The sequence below is a fragment of the Acanthopagrus latus genome, chromosome 21 (assembly GCF_904848185.1).
Source record: "Acanthopagrus latus isolate v.2019 chromosome 21, fAcaLat1.1, whole genome shotgun sequence".
NCBI lineage: Eukaryota > Metazoa > Chordata > Actinopteri > Spariformes > Sparidae > Acanthopagrus > Acanthopagrus latus.
In genome coordinates, this window is record NC_051059.1 from 13,623,369 (window position 1) to 13,650,110 (window position 26,742).

The window sequence follows — 26,742 nt, forward strand, 5'->3', positions numbered from 1 at the left end:
CATAGCTTGGCCTTAAGCTTGACATTTTTCTCATGTTTAGGAGGCATAGTTCCATTTCCTCTAAGCTGCTAAGCTGTGTTTTTCAAGGTTGTAGTTGATCGTACTGCTTACAGCTGTCAAAGGCACTGTTGAGTTTGCATGCATTACATCTGCATCAATATTTTTAACCTGTTTCACAAGAGATCGTAGCCTGAACAAGCAGGTTCAGATTCTGGTCTGCTCTGTTAAACATTCAGTGTCAAGGTATTCTCACACCGAGGAGCGCTTACTTGCCAGTCTTTTATTTTTTGTGTTGTACGCATTGTACGATACCTCACCCAGTTATTGACTGTTACTGCTGGGGAAAGCAGGCCTGGGTCCTTTCCTGATGAAATTACACTGAGGTTAAACCCTCACCACAGATCATATCATCATAACAACTATTTTAAGCGTGATGATTAGCGGATCTAGTCACTGAAAATGTCCTGAGCTGCAAGCTAATTCACTCTAACCACAGAATAGTACATACCATCAAGCAATTTGTGGTCGATGGTCATGTTACAACCTTCCCCTCGTCGTGTTTCTCTCGCGTCTTTGCTGCTCTTGACCAGCTTTGATGAATTTATTGCATTTGCTGCTTTTGAGGTGAGCAGTCTAAAGGTTATACCAATATGTGATATTTCTGAACACCCGTCACTTCACCACTACAAAGTTGAGGCTGTCGACACTGACTCACAGACTTGGTGTATTATTCATTATCTCTGACTGAGAGAATAAGTAAGAGCTGTCACAGGAGCCCAGTCAGTGAGGATTTAATTAACAGAACCTGCCACATTCCACTACATCCACTGCCTTTCTCAGAACTCATAAAAGCCATTCCTATCTGCCGTAATTACACTAAACATGTCACAATAAAGCTCTGCCGATGATTAATTTGAGTTGTGGAGAGGATCAATTAATTCATTTATTTGCAAATCGCCGCTCTGCTTCCTTTTGTACACCGATTTCATTAACCGTCACGCTTCCTGGTTTTTGGTCCTCTCCTTGTTCTTATTTCAGAGACACCTGGAGGAATAGCCTGTCTTATTAGCCACATCACATTACCACAGAAATTTACCATGAGCCCTAAGGTTTTTCCATCTTAGAGGCAGTTACATTAAAATGAGTAGTAAACCACAAACCGTGTACTCCGTATTACTATAATCTCAAGGGTCTTCAATCAAACTCCTGTTGGTAGGACCACAAGGCAAGAAGTAGAGCTGTAATATCGAAATGAAAGCCTACAGCTGTGCTGCTCATATAGCATAGTTAATGGAGGATATGATTCTGTGCAGCAGTGCCTGTCCCGCAAGGTGACTCGGTCAGCATAACCATGTGAATTCAGAAGACCACCCTTGGGTTGCAGTAATGGTCGGAGGCCACAGCGCTGTACTAACTGGTGCGTCGCAGCATAAATAACAGGCGTGGAGCATCTGGCAGGGCCGTAGATCATACTGCTGACAGTGGAAGTAGGATATCAGATAGGAGAAAACAAGTCGAGATGAATAGGAAAGCGGAGAGAGGGAGATGATAAAAAGAGAGGGTGGGAAGGAAGGAAAGAGTTCGAGGGGGGGATTAGATGACTGTTATTGATTATCTGCCTGTAGGCGAGGAAGTAAGGCCAAATGTTCTGCTCAGCCAGACAAAAAAGTGTATTATTTCAAAGGTCATGGCATGCATTACAGTCTTTTTACACCAAGTACACTTGGATAAACAGCAGAATAACAGCGCAGTGACAGGCCACTAGCATGTAGCATGTATTAACTACTGCAGTGTTTTTGTTATGACTGTGTTTTTGCGGTGGTCCGTTGCATGCAGGTGTGCCTGTGTGTTCCGTTCATATGTTTGTTGATATACCACTGTCTCCATAGAAACTGCCAAAACACCTGGGCCAGGAGTTAGCGTGCCAGAGACAACTGGCTTGTCAAGAGGTTCAGACATATTTCAGTTCGCATTTCATTTCACACTGTACATTTGCCCCCCATTTCCATGGAGATTTTTACAATTTTCATGTCATTACAGCAGTATTACATCAATGGCCTCCTTGCCGGGTCTTTGAAGTTGGGGTGTGCCGTGTCATCCCTGCCGAGGAGACCTCTGTAGTGGGAGCTCTGCCAGTTAGCATTTCTCTGCAGAGCAAGAGGGTCCTCCTCACATGCCCCTCATGGCACAACATGTGAGAGCTCCTTTCCCTCCGATGTTTTGCATGTCAAAAGCAAAGGCAGTGCATGAATACCGGTTAGGTCTGTCTGCCTTTCTGTCTGCCTATTAGTCGCTGCTAGTCACAGGATTTCAGAAAAAAAGGCACCTGCAAGTACTGCCATACATTTCAAAAACAAACAAGGTGAGAGTTGACGGAATCATAGGAAATGTTACTAAGCAACAGCTGTGATGTTGTATAGGAACTGTGACTGTTATCCTCAGATTTTTATACATTACCACAGTCTAACAATAGTGTAATGTCGCCATCATTTTTGTGTTCCTCATAAATCCATCCATACATTAACTATACCAGCTTATCCTTCAGGGTCGCATGAAGCTAGAGCTGATCCCAGCTGACCCTGGACAGGTCGCCAGTCAATCACAGGGCCGACATATTCGTATTCACACCTGTAGGAAATTCAGCGCAGCCAATTAACCCAACCTGCGTGTCTTTGGGAGAAAATAGGAGCACCGGGAGGAAACCTACACGTTGTCAGAGAGAACACACTTACACAGTAAGGCCCCCAGCCAGCTGGCACATTTGAAGCCATAACCTCCGTGCTGTGAGGTGACAGCACTAACCCCTGCACCTCTGTGCCGCTCCTCATAAATCCTCCGCAGTTTAACATTTTCCGAGTGAACTTGCTGAATGTTTTACACACCATCAGCAATCCAACTATTCATAGAGTTCTTTCAGTTGGACTCATGTTAGCTTTGGCTTGCTGTTTGCACCTCCTGCTGCAGCTGACACCTCTCACACACTTCCGTGTCTCAGGCAGATGCAAATGTCTGTCTCGACGATGTTCATGGCTGGAAACAGCCGCAGGCCACGCGCTTTGTTTCTGCAGACGGCCTGTCTACGTTTCAGTGCCAGATTGACTCACGACCAGGTGAGACGTAGACAACACTTATTGCACTATATTTAGCTTTCCTCACGGGTTAGACTAGAAGAGAGGTGAATAATTAAAAAGTTGTATCGGTTCAGAGACTGTAGTCTTTTAGTTTTCATACCTAACACATTTAACAAAATGGATTGCTCTTTGAAACTTTTAGGCAGTTAAGAGCTTAATGCAACACATTCCTGCACACAGGCAAATGAAACTCCGAAATGGCATACATATTCTCTAAGTGCACAAACCTACAGTAAACAGATTGACTGTGTTTAAATGGATAGATTTGAGAGCAGTAGCATTTCATGAGACAAGCGGCTGTGCTGCTGTCACCGTGGTCCTTTGGTTGGCTCTATCAAAGGAGACATCACCTTTAATTGTTGTCATCCATCACTTGCAACGGGCACACGTGGAGATCATACGGCCTTTTATTTCTTGCTCGAAATGAGATCAGCTCAGATGTATACGCTATTGAACATCAGAAAAGCTCACCTTAATTTTTGATAGCCTGTGTTGATGCTGAAATAGATTAACAATTGATTCAGAATGAAGCAAGATGCTGCAGGCAACTTGCAGGGTTGCACACAACTCCTGTTCATGTAGCAGCAATGTACTCTCATGAATATTCCTTGACATATGTTTTATGATTGCATGTTCTCTCTGAAGGGACTTTCACAGGCGCAACACTAATTTAAAACATTAATACAGTAGCAGCACGTGATATTCAGCACTTTTGCACTTGAGTATAAAAAGGAAGGAGATACTAGGGCAGACTGAAATGGAAATGAGGCAAGCATTTTTCTTTTTTTGCAGAACTTTTGTATCTTGTGCCACTGTGTCAGGGCTCCCCTGTTAGGAAGGAAGGGGGGTGTCTGGAGTGTTTTCCCCCATTGAGATGAGTGTGTTTGGGTTGAGGGAAAAACGCTGGCTGACGTTAGTGTGGGATTGAGCTCCAGCAGCCTCCCAGTGGGACAGAAGGACAGGGACGGGTCTCTTTCAGCAGGGCTCTGATTAGACCCATCGCCCTAGCTGCCACGCTCCACTCACACTGGTAATTGGAGCTGGCAGGAGGTTGGCATACACCCCTCCCCTGCCCCCTCCCCTTCTCCTCCTTTCCTCTCTCCTTTACGCTTTTTTCCTCTCTCTTCTCTTCTCTCATCTAAATCTTTTCTCACCTGCATGCAACTGTTTAAAACAGAGACACACCTCCGTGACACAATGACTTGTGATAACTACATCATGTTTTCTTCATTTCAGTAATTATCATGTAACTAGTGGCTCTTTCTCTTTACAAATTATGTTACCAGTGTCGCCAACATTTATTGGGTATAGTCAAGTCCCCCACTGCTTACCTAATTGAATGGTACAAACTCACAGCGACATTAAGCCATCACCTTCTGCCCTGTCATTTCACTGCACTGCTATAACCACTGTAAACAAGTACATCTGCCAAGCAGCTCATATTGCACCGTGACTCTGTGCATGATAACCAGCTGCTGAGAGAACAATGGTCCTCTTTTTTCAGACCATGGAGGAACCAGTTCATGCATACCTAGCTTTGCATCTGACGCCTTTCTGGCTGTGCCCCTGGCTTCACTCGTTTGCTAATCCAGGGCGTTTCTGATACTTTTGTTGTAACAACTGTATCGCAGGATATATTGATGATACATTAGATCTTGTTAAATACCACAGCTTTTGGACAGGTTGGACAGTCTTGTTACGATACTGGAATTTCCAACTTTGATACAATACCTGAAAAGATTAATAATTAATTAATAAAGAAATATTTAACAAGGTGTGTGTATTATATATTAGTGGCAAGAGAATTTAAGTTTATTTACTTCTCTCAGAGTATTTTCGTGACTGTGAGATTCCTCAGGCCTGTTAGCTCTAAGGGGGATTAGCTTAGCTTTGAAAATCACAGGTGGCTGTTGGGACACTATTAACACCAACAACAATTTACTGGCCATCTTGGTCAATGCTTCAGTGATGCTAAATTCAGAGCTTTCACAAACCTATCAACATTCTTTGTCCGTTAGCACTGGTTTGTAGCCGTGCTTGTATATAGGCATGTAATACCTCAAATGTGAAGTATTTCCAAACGGCACTCCTGCTGTGTTCTTTGTCAACCAAAACTGGTCGCAGAAGCTCTGCCCTTGCCATCTTAAATGAGCTACAACACCGTAACAAAGCAGACAGAATGAGCTATGAGAATACAGCAGTTTCAGTGACTGAGAGGAGCTATGTGGGTACCGCGGTGGTGTGTGTGTGTGTGTGTGTGTGTGTGTGTGTGTGTGTGTGTGTGTGTGTGTGTGTGTGTCAGCTCACTGTCACAGAGAAGAGAGAGAAACAAACTGCATCTGGGACCAGTGTGTCCATACTACAGAACAAACCATTTTACATTTTGAGGATTGATATGTATTGGTATACTGACATTTTAACAGGACTAAACTCATCAGTATAGCATATCTACATCACCTTATTTTATCATATGCATGCACCATGCTTGATTGTTAAGTCTGCATATATGCAGAATATATTAGTGCCTTGACAATTTCATTTCAGTTACATTGGCATTTAGCTTAGTTTTTTTGCAGAACTCTCCATCTTAGTAATGGAGTGCCTATGTGACATTATCACAGGATTTGCTCCTTACTCATATTTCCTTGCCTGGACCAGACATAGAGGTGGAGCTTTTTTTTTGATGAATTACACTCCAGCACCAGAGGGCCTTTTTATTAAAAATGCCCTCTATCTTGACAAACATCAACCTGCATCGCCTGCACATTTCATTGGATTCTCTCCAAATTTCCCCATCGCTTTTCTTTTCCCTTCAAATTAAAGAGGACCGAACAAAGGCATGTCTTTGTATTCCAGGGATGACAAGTTGGCAGACAAGGCCAGTCGCAGGAGTTGCTGTAGAAGGAGCAGACAGACAGGGCTCAAATCTTACCCATGATCTCCAGACCTTTGATAAGCATTGTGTATAGAGAGAACTCTCAATTATTCTCTTTTTATTTTTACTAAAACCCAAGGACATGGGAGAAGTATTTTAGATATGGGCTTTTCACGTGTTGTGTTAACTTTGTGACCAAACTGAAATAATTAAATGTTAAAGCTTTTGAAAGAAATTCTTTAATTAATAAAATATAAATTTGTTTATGAGTTTTCTAAGGGCTGAATCATGGAACAAGCCCGGGCTACTAACCATGACAATTTCTTGCCCACAGTATAGTACGCACTATGGAAATAACACTGAAGCTTGTCAATGCTCTGCCTCCTACATATATATTACATCTACTATACATGCAGCCCAGCCCCATCTACCATTCCGCTATTTCCAATGTCAGAATTAACACGCCAAGCCAAGCCCAGCCACAGTGCACTTTCCGGTCAGTAACAGAGTGACAGAAATGTCTGCTAGTTGTAATAACAGTTTGCCTGCAATGCAAATATTAACTAGAGGTAGGAAATGGATTCAAGTATGAGCTGTGCAGCTTCTGGGCACCTCTTAAACTATTCCCTGTTTATGCCTCATGATATGACAGAGCCGCTGACTCGTGTAATAACCCCTTCGCTGTCTTTCACCCTGTTTTACCAGTGGTGGGCAATTTTCACAGCCCAGGAACATTTGCCAATAGTCTTAATCATAAATATTCTATAGGCCGCAATTCAAGAGGGTTTAGTTGAAAATATTCTGTACAGATATTCTACTTTCTCCAGCGAAAGGTAGATTTCCACAAATCACTATAGCATAAATAGCTTCCCCCCCCAGGAAGGTTAAACACTTCTTTCTTTGGGCAACTGAATGTTAAAAACCTTGGAGTGGCTGCAGATACATTTCGAAAGAAAAAGAACAAATCTTTGGAAATCCATCTCGAAATATGGTTTGACAGACTTCTCACAATTCTGCACAATCCCCAGGGTAACTGGCAAGATACGATTGACAGGTCAGCGTCATGCCTCATTGAATCGTTTGTCTTTTACACCATGTAAGCAACACCGTTTTCCGGTTGAGACATGGAGTGATGCGTGGGGGCAACAATGTGTTACATATACAACACTGGGAATAGGGACAGGACAGGTATTAAGACTGAAAATCATGCAAATGCAAATCATGGCTGCGTTACATAACGCGGCCATGATTTCTGACCCGCCCATTAAATCCTAAACACAGAAATCCTGAAACACAGTTTGTGAGCCTAGCTCCAAAATTTAATTCTAAATGGTTGAATGGCTTTTTACATGTTTTAAGGAAACACATTTATGGCCTATTTAATGTGTTTAGAGGAAAATGGCTGAATTTGCTTTACATGGACTGTAAGTGTTTTCTTTAAATTTGATTGAAGAGCAACCATCTGCTCTTTGCTGTATACAAAGATAAGTGTGTTTTAAATTAATTTTGCACAAAGTTTACTTGTGAGAATAAACCTGACAATTTAGATTAACTGATTAAATATACCTGTATGTATACAGAAAAATTTCAGACTTCAGTTTGCCAAGTCAGTCAGTTTGTAGATAATAACTCTCTATGGAATACTGTAGATGCACCAGTGCACAGACATGCACACTGCCTAATTTAGCTCTACTGGAAGGTCCCCAAACGCAACCCCCTGTCCCTGAACACAACTACCAGAACCCACACCAACCATGGCTTCCACCCAAGTGTATGTGCATTTGCAAAAATTGAGTCCATGTCAGAAGCCTCAAAGGGACCTCCTCTCAGGTGATCTGTGGCCATTATGAACATGCTCTAAGTGAATTTTAAGTGGGCAAGACAGGAGTTCAGCTCCCTCTAGATTTCAGCTCCCTCTAGATTTGTTACTTAATGGTTTCCTCACATTAAAACTTACAAGGAGAATGGAAGAGAAGTGGACAATGCTCATTTTTGACCACTGTTTTTTGCCTTCCTTTTCCCTTTTCTTTGAAGGTTAGAAGGAGAAAACCACAAAGGAACATAGGGCGCTACTGTTACCATTGTTCATGCAATGACAAAGTGCACAGTATTATTTCATTGTGCTGTAGTTGTCTGTTTTGTAGGGGTATCCTGATATCAGTTGGGATGTCTGAGAACAAATCCTATATCGTAAGACAGGAAATAAGCCTCGCCGCAAAGATAAGAGGTCCATGCAGAGATCTGTTAACTACATCTGAATATGAGACGGTCTGGGCTACAGGCCAAACACAGGGGTGAAAATAGGAGCAACTGCTCTGCTGGGGATCAGAACAAAGTACAACACCTATGCACCTATGCTCAAGCCATATAAGTTTACATACAGATTTTTGACTTAGACAAGCAAAGTGAGCAGGGAAACAGAGCAAATCCAACTTATCATACTGCATCTTGTGTTTGACAGCCTTCTCTGTCAAATCAGAATTAAATCACAACATAGATTGGTGTTTTAAATGTGCACCAATAATATTCAAACGGAGCAAATGTAGTCAGCAATAACTGAGTCAGAATAATATTTTTGAAAGTGCGTATATTGGGTTTGGAGACTCACTTCTTGTGACAGACGATGTTTGGTTTGTGTCTGATGAGTCGAGAGTGAAAGACAACTTTCATATTTTAATTACTCAAGGAAATATCCAACAAGTACTTCCTTCCTTCTGTCTTTTATGTGCACACAGTTGCATTCACATACCTGCATGGTTGACTTTTTTCTCCATGAGGTAGCTAATGATTAATACCTTGCACCAAGACAACTCTAGTGCATCAATCAGTTTTACTTTTGTCCCATTGTAATCCTGTTCTTGACAGAATGTTCTCAAACTTTCCTAAATCGCAAAATCTCTATCTTATATTAATTCCTTTCATCCCTGTAGGCCAGCTATTTTTGCTTATTCTTAACCTGCAGTTAGGTATCTGATGGTGAACTGAAGGCAGGAGTTACAATCATTAGAACTGTTCTAAGGATTTAATCTCAGCACTTTGGCCCCAAGGACACATCCACATATGAGGAAAGAGATAAAAGAGATTACAAGTTTAAAAGCAAGATGATAATAAGACCCCTCAAGGGCCATCGTGCTTCCTCTTGATTGAAGCTGTCCACAGGTTAAACTAGAATTTATTAGGAGGGCAGGTTTGGTCTGATTTAGGATGTGCAGCACAGTTTTTGTAACAAATGCGACTTTATATTTCCTGTAAATAATATAGCTAAGGAGCTGTTTACTATCATGAAACCAAAGTTTTCCACAATTGAAACAAATAATGGTAGATACTGTATTAAATTTCAGTTTGTTTCAAACTTTAATACAGACTTAGGTTCCAGATAAAAGAGAGGACATTCCATAGAGTAAATTACATACGGAAGCACAAGAGAAGATTATGGTTTCATTACATGAATGTATGTGATATAGCACTTTCTGATGAGATTTAGACTCCCATATAGCAAGCCCGAGCTGAGATAGACTATACTGTATATTTTACATATGTTGATAATCTTATGATAAGATTTCTGTATATATATGAGTGAATGAGGACCTTTCACCTTAGAATCCCAAATTCTGCTTGAGGGATTATACTTGATGTGTTGTCATGGATCTGCTGTTACATCCATTATGATGAGTTGGATTATTCAAATAGGTTTGTTTAGCTTGCTAAGATTAAGGTGGCTCATTTATGCATGGGTGCCCAGAGGCAGATTGCAACTATCCTTCCTCTGTCGAAATCTCCCAGTGCCAGGGAATAAGCCTGCTATGATAAACAATCAGAGAGACTGAATTTTTTTTGTATTCATCCAAATTTGAAACCCAAATCACACCAGATCTACCATTCCCCAGTTTTTTATTCTGCTCCCACACTAATTTCTGTGTATGAATGCATTCTGTTAACTGTTCTGTGCCTGAATGTACTTGCTGTCTTTCATACTCTTCTCAGTCCTTGCAAGCTCAACTCAGTGCCTCTCATCAATCAAGAGCCCATTCTGTCAGAATCTTTTTGTAAACACTTTTCTCTTCCTCTCCGTGTTTCAAATGTCTTGCTTTGTGTCTCGATACAGCATATACTTAAATGTGCCCTTGTACATTTTCAGAGAATCAGATCCCCCATGGCTTTCCTACCATTGATATGGGTCCCCAGCTGAAGGTGGTTGAAAGGACCAGAACTGCCACCATGCTGTGTGCCGCCAGCGGAAACCCAGACCCAGAGATCTCCTGGTTCAAGGACATGCTTCCTGTGGACATCAGCAGCAGCAACGGGCGCATTAAACAGCTTCGTTCAGGTACAATTGGATTTGATCAGACTTAATTTCAGTCACAATTGAATTTGATCCGATTTAATGATTTAGGTGATACTCAACATGACATACTCATAATGTAAATGTAGCAAAGGCACGTTGCAGGGTACACAATGTCATTAAATACCAACAGACATGACACTTGTTAGACATGAGGATGATGTGAAAACATAAAAGGCTTTTGTTGTCATGTATGACTTCATGTATTCTCTTTCATCACAGGAGACATGAAAGTTTTATTCAAAGTTTGTCACCTTGATAAGCTGGCTGAGTTCTTACAGAATATTATTCCTCACAACACCCTCTTATAAACTAACACAGAAGTTGGAATGAAGTTCTTGCTGCAATCTTTGACAGTGATGCATGAGCTTGTAACCTTCCAAAGTACAGAAAGAGAATTTTTCACCATATTAAATAATCCTTAATCCCCTCTTAAACGTGCGTCTTGGTGACAATGAGGCCAGCAGATGATGCATTAGCTTGGATTTAACCTTGAAAAAAAAAAATCCCCAAAATCAATGAGGTGCTCTTTGTTCACAGTAGCAGTCCACTTGATAAATAAACAGTACTTGCCTGACCTGGATTAGGTGGAAAAGGCGCAAGGTGGAGAGATAAGTGGCTTTTGACCAGGTTCGGCCTTGTCACTCCTTACTAAATCTACCTCAGTTAGAGAGTGTCAGGTCAGGCTGCAGATCGGAGGCCCCAAAGATTAAAGATGAGAGCTACTCCAGAAAAATCCTGGCACTTGAGCTGCCCAGTGGAAGCCGAATACAGGTCACTGGAGCACGCTCTCTTGGACTGTCTATGTTCTTGCAATATTAAAAATGTGGCTCTACTACAAGCACAACCCGAATTAGACACAGATTCTCACAAATTAGATCCTAACACAACTACCTAACTGTTTGATAATGTTTTCTATAACAAAGATGAATCTTTGCCTGAGACTGTGATATTTTTTTCTTTCTTTTTTTTTTTTTTTTAGCTCTTTCAGCAAACTTTTAATTAGTTTTCTGTCTTGCATATAGTGTGAGTGCCTGGAAATTTGCTGATATGTAATGCCCTTAGACCAACAATTTTTTTTTATCCACAACCCTTTACTTGACATCTGCTGGCGTATCTGGATTTACATTACTGCATATGACCTGAAATGAGGCCAATTTTGTGACGGCAGTAAAAGGCACAGTAATTTGCTGCCACATTGTAGCAGGGAAGGCAGACCCAGTTCCTCTTATTGCATCACGCTCACTCAATTTTGAGTGAGCACAGAGACACATTCGGTCTATCTTTTCACACCATCCTGATTCACTCACTCTGCAGAGATACTAACTTCTTTTCAATTTAATACCTCTGACCTGAATACTTCTTCCTGTGCATCACTCAATTTACTATTGATGACTTTCATTCATTTTTCTTGGCCATTTTACTAACTGCTCTCTGCAAAAAATGAAGTCAGTACGACGAGTGGAGGTTATCTTCAATTAGACCGCTTATAGAAAGTACACTTAAATTGCACACTATTTTAAATCTGCTGTGAAACAAGGACAGATGTTGCTGTAGCTGTTGTCTGCAAATGCAAAGAGAGCTGCATTATTGAGAGTATTTGTCTGACAGAATGGAATCGTCTCAAAAGCTGGGTTGTTTTTGGTCATTTACAGACTACAGGTATAGTCCAAAATGTATCCTTGCTTCATAGCTTTGATTAAATACACTGAACTATGTCACATTCCATTTAAGTGGCCTATACTCCGTATAACTTTTTTTGGGTTTGTATCTGTGGCCTGTTAGAAGCCATGTTTTCTCTACCACTGTTGTAAGTGGATCACTAACTAATCTCTCAACCCTGTTTGCATCAAAATTACTCCCACCTAGGTGGTACACCAATTAGAGGTAAGGATGATGAAGTGTGTTGGAAAATATCACATCCACACCATTTCCTCACATCCATATCAAACCCCTGCATTCCTTCCCAAAACGCAACATCACCAGTTTCATCCACACTGTCAGCGCCAGCCTACCCTCCTCTGCTTCCCCCTTCGTCTCCTCCCGACATGTTCTGTCTGCTGTTTGCTCCTTAACAAACAAATGATCGCCAACCCTGATGTCAGGAGAATGGAAATGCAGAAGCAAGTCCAAGGTGTTATCTTGTAAATGAGCTTTTTCAAGGCTCCACCTATTCTGTTAGAAGAAGAAAAACACACCCAGAAACAAAAATCTTTTGGCTCTCCTCTGGCTTTTCAGCGAAAAGGGGCGAGGACTTGCATTCTAAAATAAAGGCCACCATTGCCACAAGAGGATCTAACTGCCTCATCTACGCAGCCTCAATGTAAACTGAAATGGCTGCATTTGCATACAACCTATGCGGCATTATCCCTCCAGCATTGGAACGGATGCCTGTTTGAGATTGTTAGGGTGGAAGCTTCAACCCCTTTTTATGGTAATCATCTGCTTTTTCCCCTTGAGTGAAAGCATGATTTCCCTTCAATAACACTGAGGTAAATATGGGACGTCTGGGGCAAACTGAATATATTTGGAACTACCAGCTGTCCGTCTCACAGTCTACAAGTCCATGGCTCCTAATACAGCCCATATTTAATTAGACGTTTACCTCTTTAGGAGTTAAGGCAGCTCCCATGGCCCTTACATTAATTCTGCACTGGGAAATGGTGAAATGACCTTGTAGAAGATCCACCAGTGTCTGAGTATTTGGGAGTAACTGAAAGGGTTTATTGTTGAAGCTTTTACAACTGCCATAGCAGTAACCCTCTATATTCCTGTGGTACTCTTGCTGTTTTCTCCCATGGGAGAATGGGCAGATTGACAGATTGGTGACAACAGCATTAGTATGCAGGTGCATGTCAGTGCTGAATCAGACAGCGATGAGCTGAGCAAACACCTTGGAGAGATGTGTTGTCATGAGATCTGAGTTGGTATTACCACATGTCACTGCCCCGCCCTGTTTCACTTCTCTTTTTTGGTCTCGCCTTGATGCGAGTCCCCTTTGGTTGGTGGTGAACCTGTTTGTTACATTCATCTCATACTGCATGATGTGGAAAAAAATGTATCCTGACATCATCTTATACTGAGTATTTTTGTCATTTTCAAACTGCATGGTAGCTGGCTGCCTTCAATGCTGATACCATGCTGTTTTGGAGATGCGGTAACCATATCACTCGCTTGTGACACACATACATTTACGCACTGCTGAGACAAGTATTTTTGTTTTGAAACATACATTTTTAAATTCATGGGATGCAGGTAAGATGGCAATTTTAGGTCCATGTCTCCCATTTGTCAAATTACAACTTGTTTCATCTGTCAGCCATTTGCACGATTGCAATGCAATGATTATGTGATGGTTATGGACACGGTGTGTCAAAATGACCACACCGAGACAGGCCTCCAGGGCTTTCATGTTTTGTTAAAAAGAACATGTTAGCCTTCTGTTTGATGACTTCAGCTCCTTGGGTTTGTGAATACTAATCTCAGCCATCTGGCAGAGGAGCGTCTCCCCTGAGGGCTTCGGTGAGACATGGTCAGATAGTTAGGAAAAAAAGAAAACATTTTTGACTTCGCAGCTAAATGCATACTCAACAAAGACTGAAAAAAAAGATACCCGCACTGGCAGTTGCATTGCAGCAAAATCTCTCCCTCTAATCTGATTTAGAGGGATGGTTTGTTCATCACTAACTCCCTCATTTTGGTTTCATTACGCTTACATTTTAATTTGATTTCAACTGTTAGGATATCTGAAAACATAACTTACTCTCAGATCAAGAATACTTAATCAGAGTATCATTCCTCCTGAGGCCCACAACAGTAAATTATGTCATTTGGAAAAACACAGATTGCATTTTCCTTAGATATTTAATCCATTCTTCTGCTTTTGTTGTGGTTATTCTTCAGTACAGCTTAGCCTTGCCCTAACATGTGGCTGGCAAAGATAACCTGCCATGACACAAACACTTCGGTTCGTCAATTATTTCCATAAGCAGAAGGCCTAATCATACTGTGAAGGTTGTGACATGTTATTCAGATGATTAATTGACCCTCAGTCATGGTCTTTTTTCTTCTTAACACGACTAGGCAAATATTCTGTTAGCGGTTTCATTAAACTTGCCAGATCAGCTAAATGCTTTTGTAGCCTTCAGCATTTCCTTGACAAAACTGTGTCCATGTCTGGGACACTTAATTACACATGAACTGGGCTAGACCAGTTGACTACAGGCTTTCTAGCGAGTCTCTGTACAGATATCTGCAGTGGTTTCATGCCAACTTACATCCCATATTCCACAACTGTCAAGACGGCTAAATTTTTTAATCCTCTATGTAGGAGCTCTGCAAATTGAGAACAGCGAGGAGTCCGACCAAGGGAAATATGAATGTGTTGCCATGAACAGTGCTGGGACCCGCTACTCTTCTCCTGCCAATCTCTACGTACGAGGTAAAGTCAAAAGTCTCTGTCAGTTCTTGAATGAATTTATCATTCCTGTTGTCTCTAACATTTGCAAATCACAAACAACCGTGTTGTCCTTTAAAGCTTGTTGTCTGTCTATTTTAAATGTCATTCACACACCATCTCTTTCTCTATTTGAGACCTTCACCTTCAATAGTTCATCCACACAACTTATTTAATTTCAGTTATTTTGGATGGTTCTCCTGATTGTGTGATTGTGTGCAGGCTTTCTGGTCGACATCTTGTTGACTCAGGCTGACCAGGGTGGGACATATTACTCTTTAATAAATCTTACTGATGCACGTAGCAATTCCCAAAATAGCACTGCCCAGCTTCAACTTGAGCAGAGTTCTAATTATCCAGGATTGGTAAAAAACACCTGTGGCAAACACTTGCAGGGTCTTTGATTTCTGTGTAATTTCCACATTTGATGATCGCTTTTTACCTCTATTTCTCTTTCTCCTTCTCTCCTTCAACCTATTCCCCCACCATTATTGTTGCCTTGCCACCCCTCCCATACCAATGAGCTGAACTAACCTCAACCTCCTGTTTGGCTGGGAACGTGACCAGGTGCGGCCTCTGTGAAAAACAGCTGCATTGAAAGCGTTTCCTCCACTGGCATTGAAAACATTGCCAGGCCTCCTTTCTTTGTTATTTTGACTGTATCGAAAGGCTCCATTATTCCCCCCCTCTGCAAAACCCTCAGCTCCTACAGGCATGGAGGGGTCTGGAGTTTCAGGGTTTGTTTTTGTTGTGGTTTCTCCGTGAGCAGACTAATGCAGGGCAAGGGCAGCATTGTACCCATCCTGGAAAAAGCTGGTATAGGGGAGAGTGTAGTCTAGGTCAGCCCCTGCGGATAACACCACCATGTCTGATGTACATGAAACAGAATAGCAGCTCCAGTTGTTAGTGTGGGTGGAGAGGGGAAGGAGGGAGGGATGGGTTGAAAGTGTCAGGGTAAGAAAGACACACACTTCATAATTTTGTTAAAAGCAGATGCAGTGGTGTATCTTAGAGGCTATTTTATGGATGAGTGCTTACATTGTTTCTTTTTTTGTAATTAAATTACCGTCCAATCTTTGCATTCAAACCCAGACATAGATTACAAACCACTGCTTAGGAAATGTCAAATTGAATCAAGAGGACCATTTTTTAAACAAAATTTCCTCTGACCAAAATGTACCTAATATTTGGCTTCAGTGTTTTCCTTATTATAAAAGTATCCAGAAAGATAGGACCTCCTCCTGGATCAGAGGAACTAAGGAAAAAATCATCCTCGAGGGCCGCAGCGGCATCAAATTTACAGATTAAACATCGTGGGCTCCAGAAGGTTTAGATCCTAAATCTTGACAGGGGAAGGTAGTGAGCCAAACAGCAAAGGCGAGAGAGGGATGTAAGTCTCGTCTATTAATCAGGGCATGTCTGTCACAGGTGCAAGCGCAGCCCTTTCTTCCCTCTGAGGTAATTACAGTAGTTGTGTGGCGTGGCGCCAGCAGGGCCCCCAGGCCCAGCTAGTCTGTAACACCACCCAGGTAGCTGTCAACCCATTGGCCCCGACACCAACTTTTCCGCCATCCTCACCACACCAGCAGAGAGATAGGAATCAAACCAACCGTAACCTTTTAAAAGTGTACAAGTCTGGAATGGAGAACAAAGACTCCAGCCATGTTTTCACTCCATCTTTGTTACCACTGTAAGAATGAGGAGACGAGACCTGGGGCTGTGCCATCACCCGGCTGCTTGATTGGGTTTTAAACATGAGGGACTCAACACAAGTGGCCTTTGACTTTGCCTCTCTTCCTTTCCTGTTGTTATTACATCTTTTTTGTATTCTAAGACACCAGAGGGGAGATTCAGGGGCTTACAAAGTCTGCCTTCAAACCTGTAAACATAACAAGCCTTGGAAGCAAACAGGTCATTTGACAAATGTTAAACTTTACAGTGTTGGTTTGTTGCAGCAGGCTGAAAACAAATGGTTCCTTTCAAACCTCCAGTACAACATTTAAAATGATGCTTGGTCTATGAATAAATACATGCAATGATGGAAACATTTCATATTGCATTGTGATGAACAAAATAGAGATGGAGTTCACGTTTTTCACTGTTAGACGCAATTAAAAATGTGAAGGCCCAGCTACCAGAGTGTTTCTGTTTTATTTTCAAAAGGGGGTACTATCGAACATTATGTTTCAAAGAAGCCATTTCTTAAAAGTTGAGCTTTCAGTGCAATTGAACAAAGCAGGAAGAGAAACATTGCTTTGTTTAAAGATTAACATTTAACAAATCAGCATGTAATCCTTTAAGGGCGTAACATCTGTGATGGTTTTAAGTCATATCTTCCATTTTTACTGAAATTGTTGAAATGGAGCAAATCTTTCAAATAAAGATAGAAGATACAATTTAACTGTAAATAAAAGGTGCATGTGATTTTATACATATGTAGTGTAAATAAGTGTAAGTAAATAAATGTATTGTAATCATGAAGCGAGGATTTTTCTTCATAATAAAACCTTGCCAACCATATCTATGATATGCCAAATACTTAGGTGCAGATATTTTTATTTTATTTTTCCTTTACTTTTGAGTAAATTAAAAGAAACTGTCATTGTATGAAATTCAGCGCCTCCTACGAATTTCATCCTTGTTGCGTAGGACAGTCATTTGCAGGCTTAAATGTCAATAAAGTTACCATTACTTGAAGGTGACATATGAAAAAGATTACCTTTGGAGAGAGAATTACAGTATTATTCTCTCTCAACACCCTTCTAACACCTGCCCACATACAGACACACACACAGCTGTCAGACTTGCATTAAATGTGCTTGTTATGGGTTGTTTTTTTGTATCTGCGAATGTGTTTCTGTTTTTTTTCCACTCACCACAGCTACCTGATCCAATTCCTGTCTGCAGGTACACAAACATGCTGCCAGCAGCACTGTCACCACCCTTGTCTTGACATTTTAGAGCCACCAGAGAATGATGTACTCGTATTTCTTTGTGGGAGGGGGTGGACTGAGGAGTCGGGGGTGGGGTCTCTCGTGGATTATTTTTCCCTTCCTGTCTGTGTATCTATTTATGTCCTTCCACTTTGCATCCATTAAGAGTGCGTGCGTGTTTGTAGGTGTGCAGGTGCACGCGCACCTTGTTTGCTGCAGGTCGCTTTTGGTGACCCTCCTCTAAAGGAGGACTCCATCAACGTGGGCAGAATCGCAAGTGTCCTGTGATTGTGCATGAGCGCTCGTTTGTCAAGTGCTTATCCCACTACGGAGGAGGGATGTCAGCTCCTGTCTGCTGGCACTCCTTCATATATCCATGTGACATGTCAATATGTCATAGGGGATAAAGTGCTGCAGCAGGGCTTTTCTTTTTTCCAAAATATCTTCATGCTGTTCTATGTGTGTGTGTGTGTGTGTGTGTGTGTGTGTGTGTGTGTGTGTGTGTGTGTGTGTGTGTGTGTGTGTCTGTGTCTGTGTCTGTCTGTGTCTGTGTCTGTGTCTGTGTGTCTGGGAAGGAAACTTGATTAATTCAGGTCACTTATATGAAGAAAAATATTGAGGACTAGAGCACACAAAAGTCTGAAATGATGAATTTAACACATAATTTATTTGAGTTTTTTAGCACCATAGATTTTGACAATCTTGTGAATTGCACTACCATTTGATAAAGATGCAAGTGCAATTGTGTTTCCCTCCCTGGTACTGTATGTTTGCAATCTGTGCCATGTCACTAACGTCCACTGTGTCTATGGAAACACTGTTCTGTTTCACTGTGTTGTTTTCCTCTCCACTCTGTATCTTTTCATTCCATTGCTCACCTCCATCAAATCACTTCATCCTCAAACAGATCAGCGTGAAGGTTTGTCAGTTTCACTTTTAACCCCCTCCCTTCAATATAATACAGATTTTAAGTGGGGTCAACCATCCTTCCTAGCGCCTCTGATGAAGACACCAATGTCCCCTCCATGTAAAACAGAAATATTAGTAATAGCTCTCCCGTATCCCATCATAGTTTAATTGTCTTCCTGTTTGCATGAATCCTTGAGTAGTTCTTGCATGCCTTCCGACACCACTCCCCCAAACCTTGTTTCGATTGACCTTGCCAAAACACACAAGGAGTCCCTGTGCAGTTTACTTAAGTCACTGTTAACTCTCTGTTGTGTGCTGTTGCTGTGAAGTCTTCCTAACCGCACCCACATTTTCACTATCAACCTCATCCACTAAAAAAATATGCAGGTAGCTAATTTAACTCTCAGACTTTCCATCCGCCTCTGTAAGCCCATCAGAGGTGTGTGATTGATTACTCTGGTATTCAAGGCATCCTGATTTGTCAGGTATTTAGGCAGCAGCACCCCTGCTCTCCCACTGGGGGACATGGGTAACAGAATTGACAAAGCGGTTCCTCGGGGGATTATGCCTGTTTTACCGCCATGGGCATCCTCTACCAAGAGACTGAAAGATGTGATAGGCTTGTGTTAGCCTAATGAGAAGACAGAAGCCTGCACATCGCCATGTGATGTTACATCAGGAGGCCTTGCAGTTTAAAAAAGTACTTAAAAGAGAAGAAGTTAAATCTAATTTTACTCAATATGCTGTGTAGCAGTTAATCATTAACAAAACAGAAACAAGTGGTTAATACAAGAAGATTTGGTCCTTGATACACAGACTCTCAGACTGAACCTCTGCTTTAGAGTTAATGAATGATGACATTTACATTGTCCAAGAGAGAACTAATGTTTTGGAAATTATCTCCTTGCCTGTACCATCTGTGAGACTCCGCTGTGCAAAGAGCTGACCTATAGAATATTTAAGAATGAGCTGGCAGTGTGCTGACAGGGGGATGATCAGCCATCATGGTAGCCCAGCTAGGTGCTGCCAGGAAGCCTGGGAGCCCGCTGACTCTGTGCCAGTTTGCTCAGATATTGATTGACTGAACAGGTTCTGCTATCCTTGGGCACTTTGTCAAGGCAGTTAAATTTATAGGTATCCAGCAAGCAGGCAGGCGGAGTGGAGACAGGGCTTATTTTGTGGTTTTGATAGAGTCCCGGAGCCCGTCTCTCCAAGCCGCTCTCAACAGGAGAGAGGCTTCGGGGGAATCGATAACAATTACCTGCCCTCTAGTCATTTTGTTCCACAGCACCTCTCCAAACTTAACCGCACGACATGAATTATTCACAACATTAAGTGTTCAATATACACAGGCCCCATTGACTGACTGCTCTTAGCACTGTTTAGTCTATGGAATCATGAAAGAATAACAGATACTTTGAGCTTAATGGTTGTACATTAGGGCCGCTTCTCTCAGGCTTCTCTCTTTTATAAGCATATGTTGTGAAAAATAGCTGCACTCGGAGAGTATTACAGTTGTGTGAGAAGACACAGGTGGCAGCCAACATAAGTGGAATACTAACGGTTTTTTTTTCTTTTTCTGAGAGTACTCAAAGGAACGTCTGTCGTGCATTAGTCATACTGGAAATCAGATGTTCAGTCATTTATACGAGAAAATTGGACCAAGTTCCTCCTTTATCTTCTTTTCTCAGCATAGTCAGGCTTGTGATCCAATCCCATATCTTTCCCCAGCTCTTGTGCATGCTTTGCTTGAGAATGTCGTCCCTGTCCTGTTCCCAGGCTTGTAACGCTACTTGGCCCATCCAGTCTTTTGCATTTTAAAAATCAGTGTGTGAACCTCAGAAAGCAGATGTCATGGCTCATATTAATCTTCCTGGACTGTTAATGTGTGTCACTTTTTTCCTGCATGAATGTGGTAACTCAATAATGTTAATGTTCATGCATAAACTTTGCATTGTTATTCATATTTAATAGCCATCAGTACTCTGCCTAAACCTTTGTTGACCTCTTTACCATTCCGAGTCTTGCATTGATTTCTTATTCCACGCACCCTCTGTCTGTCTGTTCTTATAAAAATAACTGCAAAGATATTGTGGGAGAAAAAAACTACAGTTAGACACCCAAATTCCAAAACATGCACAATTCAGTTTGTTTTGTGGCTCAGAGCTGGAATATTAATATTTTTACGAGATATCGAGCCAAGTAGTTTAAGCCCACATGATTGTATTGATTAAAAAAACAGCAGCAGGTCTATAAACAGCACCTCAATTATTTGGGGGAAAATTCGGATGAGTGTGAACCAGAATCCCCCCTTATTATAGTGCAGTTCAGAGAACCAGCCTTTTCCTGACTGGAATCTCAAAAGGTGCTTTTGTGGGGTTTTTTTCCCATTTCACCACATAATGAGGGGAATAACAAGCATGGCTATATAGTAACAACGTTCTGGTTCAAATTAGATCGGGGAGGGAGGGGTGAAGGGTGGGGGAAAGGGAAGGTGGAGGGAGTCTCACATTTGAAAATCCATTTTCATGGAGACCGGTGCAAAAGAGCAATTACAGTCAAGGGTTTTTCTTTTTTTTCCCAGAGAGACACAGAGATGTTGTTGTGCATTAGGGTAAACAATCAGTATAAATTCTGTTTCATGCTGTACTGTTTTGAATACATATGACTAGGTCACTATGGAGCGAAAAGTTTAGGTTGATTTTACTTTCCTCATAATCAAGGTTAAAAAAGTCAGAGCTCCCCCAGCATGAATTCACCACATACTATTGTCCGACTCAGCGATATCCTGAGTTTAACTTGTTTTACACTAGTGTGTGTCTACAAAAAACTGTCAAGTTATGTTTTCTTAACCATGTCATGGGGGTAAGTTTCTTGTGGTTGCCAAAAGTTACCAGAAAAAATATCTACAGTGTGTAAATATGGCAAGCATTTTGTGTGCATCTTTATTTAGATAGATAACAAGCCGTATGTAAATGCTGGCTGCCTGTTTATTCTCGGCCAGCTTTTCAGTATTGCATGGAGCCTTCGCATCGGTGTTTGCCTTGTCCCTGGCGACGTCAACGGGCCCTTCTTGTCTCCATGGGAACCCCTTTTTAATGTCAGCCTATCTGCATATCAGAACTACACAAAGAGAGAGAGAGAGAGAGAGAGAGAAAGAGAGGCTGAGCAGAAGGAGCCAGCGAGAGGGAGGAGAAATCAAACAATGCCATCTCCACAGGGTCCCTCAATGATGCAACTCTCGCTACCATTTGACACTTTGACAAAAGAGGGCCAGACATAGTCTCCAGCAAAACTGGGCTATTTTTTTTATTAAATTCCCTTTTGTAGGCAAGAGGATAAAACGCCCCCTCAAAGTTTTCTTGTGAATTTCCAGAGCCATTTTGTGACAGTCCTATTATTCCCATTGTGCTCGCCTGCACATTCGGACAAAAGCCATCAGCCCTCCATTTTATTAGCTTCCCTTAGTTAGCTTCTAGCTTTGTGGCGTTGTATGGGGCAAGGCCATTCATGCAATTACAAAAATATCATCAAATTAACCTTACACATCCTACCTATTAACTATTAAGTAATTTTCTTCTGTTCCTCACCCCTTAGTGCGAAGAGTCCCACCCAGATTCTCTATCCCACCCACCAACCAAGAGGTGATGCCAGGTGGCAGTGTCAACCTGACATGTGTGGCAGTGGGCTCACCGATGCCCTACGTCAAGTGGACAAAGGGCCTGACGGAGCTGACCAAGGAGGAAGAGATGCCAATGGGACGCAATGTGCTGGAGGTTACCAACATCCGTGAGTCGGCAAACTACACCTGCGTGGCCATCTCGTCTCTGGGCATGATAGAAGCCACCGCTCAGGTCACTGTGAAAGGTGAGAGCTGCTGTTCAGACCAGTTCAGTTTCTGTTGTTTGTTGATTCGAGACACCCAGAGATTTTGGAATTGCCTGACAATGGATTGGTTATAAAGAGAGTACATCACCTTCAGATGACCTCAGATCAAACTCTGTGTACATAATCACTGTTGCCCCTATGCTGTTGCCTGTGGTTTATGTTGATACTTAAAAGCTATTGCTGTTTTCAGTCTGCTTGTCAGTGAGCATCGATGTCAGTGTGTGCTTCTTTCTGCAAGATTGTTGAAGTGTTGTCTATGAATGTTGCTCTACCCAATTGTGTGTATGTGACTATGCAAGCGTGTTGTCTACCCATTGCAGCCTCTGTTATCAGTTGCCGTCTGTATTGATCCCTCTTTCCACTCAGCTGATCGATACACAGAATGTCACAGTCATTTAGAGGGACCACAGCAATACAGATCCCCTCCTTCAAAGAAGCCACAATAAAGACCCTCTGTTTTGTTTGTCGGACACTCTCAACAGGAACCACTTTTGCAATTTTCTTGTATTGCTAGTAATGACCAGGCCAGTTGCAAGACACAATATTGAGATTTTCGTCTTGCTCTTCAAGCTATTCATTTTGAGATATTGGCTGCGGACAGCAGCATAAGGATTAATTCATGAAACAATCATTTCATTGATATGAGTTGCAAAAAGAAGAAATTACCAGTCATGTCTTTTTGCCACTGAAGTTGCTTTGAGCTCTACCAGGTTATATTTGAGAGTCATTGTATTGCATATGTCAGACATCCTGTTTTTCTGAAATTACCCAGAAGTGCTGAAAGCCCTATCTTGATATGAAAGCTAATGCCCTGCTTCTCCCTCCTTAGCCTTGCCAAAACCCCCCACATCCCTCATTGTGACTGAGACCACAGCCACCAGCGTGACTCTCACCTGGGACTCTGGAAACCCAGAACCTGTCTCCTACTACATGATCCAGTACAGACCCAAGTCTTCAGACTTCTTCGGCTTCCAAGAAGTAGAAGGTGTGGCAACCACTCGTTACAGCATTGGTGGACTCAGCCCTTACTCTGAGTATGAGTTTCGTGTCATGGCTGTCAACAACATCGGCCGTGGGCCGCCCAGCGACCCTGTGGAGACGCGCACAGGAGAACAGGCCCCCTCCTCGCCACCTCTGCATGTCCAAGCTCGCATGTTGAGTGCTAGCACAATGCTGGTCCAGTGGGAACCGCCCGAGGAACCCAACGGGCAAATCAGGGGGTACCGGGTCTACTACAGCTCAGACCTGACGGCTCCACTTAGCGCCTGGCAGAAACACAACACCGATGACAGCAGTCTGACTACCATCTCAGGCCTGATTCCTGATATCACCTATAGCCTCAGGGTGCTAGGCTTCACCTCTGTCGGTGACGGGCCACCTTCTGATATCCTGCAAGTCAAAACCCAGCAGGGAGGTGAGCAGCCTACCACTATGTGTGACTCTGTGTGTTAATTAATGAGTGAATTTTCATATGCACAACAGCTGGGCGTCTTAAAATAATATTGCAGTATTTTTAGGCTAATTGGGACACATTATAAATAACTACATATTTTGAAGATTCCAAAAAAGCATTTCATAAATGCTCAATCTGGGCAACAAACTCTGATTTTAAAATGTTTTTCGGAAAATACCTCAAACCCATGTTAGGGATGACTATTGGTGTGGATCAGTTCAGAAAATCACATCACTTAACACAGCCTTTAAAACCACGAAACAATAACACTTATATCACAGTATAATATATCCAAAATCTTGAAAGCCTGTTTTCCCTGTGTCAGCTGTGTGCATATGGTTTCATTAGGTGTCAGACAAGGTACCTACGCTGTATTTTATTGTGTAACCTGCAGCAGGAGTAAAAGGACTTATAAGGGTATCTGTAAACTAGTTTCTCTTTCCTATGCAAATGCCTTTGCATACAGTCAGTTTTGTGGAGGTGGTTATTACTGCTGACACTGTGGAGAACATTCAGGTTCAGTGATGTGCTCTTTTTTTGTTTCTATTCCTCAACCTCTGTCCTCTTGCCCCTTTCTCTGTACACAGTCCCTGCACAGCCCTCCAGCTTCGAGGCTGAAGCTGAGTTGGACAGCCAAATCATGCTAACATGGCTGTGGCCCGTACAGGAACCTATCACCAAGTATGAGCTGGATTACTGGGAGGATGGCTCAGACAACAAGGTGAGATTAACAACATGAAAGTTGTAAGTCTATCTATCTATCTATCTATCTATCTATCTATCTATCTATCTATCTATCTATCTATCTATCTATCTATCTATCTATCTATCTATCTATCTATCTATCTATCTATCGGTCTATCTATCTATCTATTGGTCTATCCATTGATCGGCCTTTGTCTGTCTGTCTGTCTATGATTGACTCATTTCTCATATGCTGCTGGGAGACTGCGGACGAATAAATCTTGCAGACAAACGACTCTTGCTCTTTATGATGCAATTTCTCTGAATGGAAAGCCGTGGCTGAAGCAGTGTTATAGTAGTGATGCAGTCAACTCCTCAGCATATGAGGAAGATTCACTGTAGTAACTGACAGCAAAATTGTTCTACTCAGTCTCTAAGTGTTGTTGTGGCCCTGTGCTCAACTCTGTTGGACCACAGTACAAGTTGTAAACTAGACAATTTGTTTCTGGAACAAGCTACTCTCAAATTCAGCCGCATGTAGGAGGATGAGACAGCAAGCTTCAGAATTTAATTCCTCAACAAATACTACCCCCATATTTCAACCCATGTAAAAACTTGTGTGACTTTCTTTGCTTTTAAACCACTGGCATCTTTCTCCAGTTACATGTGTCCTTCGACCCAGCCGGCTCCCACGCTGTGAAAGGTCTAAAGCCTGACACCTTGTACCATTTCTCGCTGGCAGCCCGCTCTGAGATGGGTTTAGGTGTCTACACCCAGCCAATCGAGGCTCGCACCGCCCAGTCCAGTAAGTCCATCATTTTTCTGCCTGGTCTCTCTCATCTGTCTTTTCCCTGTTTTCAACTAACTAGTGATTCTCTAGCATAACAGTCCCCCACAGCCAGCTGAAGCAGGTTTAGGTTCAGGCTGAACAAAGTTGTGTTTCATAGCGCTTAAATCAGACAGCGTTGGCAACTTGAATGTCAATTTCAGCGCTGCATAAAATGCTGACAGTGCAGCCATACCGGTCAGCCCCTCGCTTCCACCTCCTCCCCTCTGTCACCAACACTAACCCTCCTGTCCGTCTATCTGAGGGCAGGCCCTGTGTTCAGTGTCAAAGGTACGTTTATTGTGTCCTTTTCCCACATTTGTGAGCTGTGCTGTGTTATTTTGCCTCATATCATTATGTGCTTTTACAGTGCCAGCAAGCAAAATGTCACTCTACCAGCTGACTGCTGATTTTTATTGCTGTGGTGGCACCACGCTTGTACCAGCTCACCCAGGAGGCTTATGTGCAGAGCATTTGTGCCTCACACTCATTCTGTACAGAACTAGATTTTATTGAAAACAAAAGGTTCACATGAGTAAGTGTGCCTTACTAATCTGGTACACTAGAGAGGTGACACATCACTCTTGTGGAAATGTTGGAACTACAGAAAAGAGACATGCTTAAGTTGTCCTGATATCAATCTGTAGGATTCATTTTTTAGAGTTTTTAGGGTTAACTTTTAAAATGCATCAAAGAAATTGACAAATGTGTCTTCAACACTAGATTAGAAACGAATACAATTGACTGGACAGAAGGCATAGATATCCACATTTTTTTAAATCTTTCCCCATGAGGACAGACAAAATCCCTGAAGAGCCAACACCTGTGAATACCACAGAGTTATATAACTGTCAATTGAGATCATGAGTGGTGATGAGTCTTGTGCCTCCTGTCAGCTGGAGATACAAGGACAAAGAATTTGGAGAACAGAATTTGGATTTCGTGCACCACATGGATGGTGTTTATGAAAGAAGAGGCAGCTTTGGGAAAGTTGCCTCACAAATAAGCAGTTGAGAAGTGTGACATTTTATAGCATTTTTAAGATTCAGAGCAATGAACATTACTCAGCTATGTGTGTGTGTGTATATATATATATATATATATATATATATATATATATATATATATATATATATATATATATATAGATATATATATATATATATATATATATATATATACACACACACACATATATATATAGTTAGTGTTTTGTTTGCACAGACATCAGTAAAACAGGTCAGT

General features: G+C 41.9%; 1 protein-coding gene across 18 annotated transcripts in view; it reads left to right on the forward strand.

Moving 5' to 3' along the window:
* LOC119010715 (receptor-type tyrosine-protein phosphatase F) overlaps positions 1–26,742 on the forward strand; it is a 165,315-nt gene that overhangs the window by 81,518 nt on the left and 57,055 nt on the right. For 10 of the 18 annotated variants that reach the window (XM_037083073.1, XM_037083078.1, XM_037083082.1 and 7 more), the window contains exons 5-11: positions 10,145–10,333; positions 12,218–12,235; positions 14,679–14,789; positions 22,244–22,513; positions 23,364–23,948; positions 24,575–24,708; positions 25,332–25,476. In XM_037083073.1, the coding sequence (XP_036938968.1) occupies positions 10,145–10,333; positions 12,218–12,235; positions 14,679–14,789; positions 22,244–22,513; positions 23,364–23,948; positions 24,575–24,708; positions 25,332–25,476 (1,452 nt within the window). The remainder of the gene's footprint in view (positions 1–10,144; positions 10,334–12,217; positions 12,236–14,678; positions 14,790–22,243; positions 22,514–23,363; positions 23,949–24,574; positions 24,709–25,331; positions 25,477–26,742) is intronic. The other 8 variants (XM_037083077.1, XM_037083081.1, XM_037083083.1 and 5 more) reach the window with 1 other exon arrangement.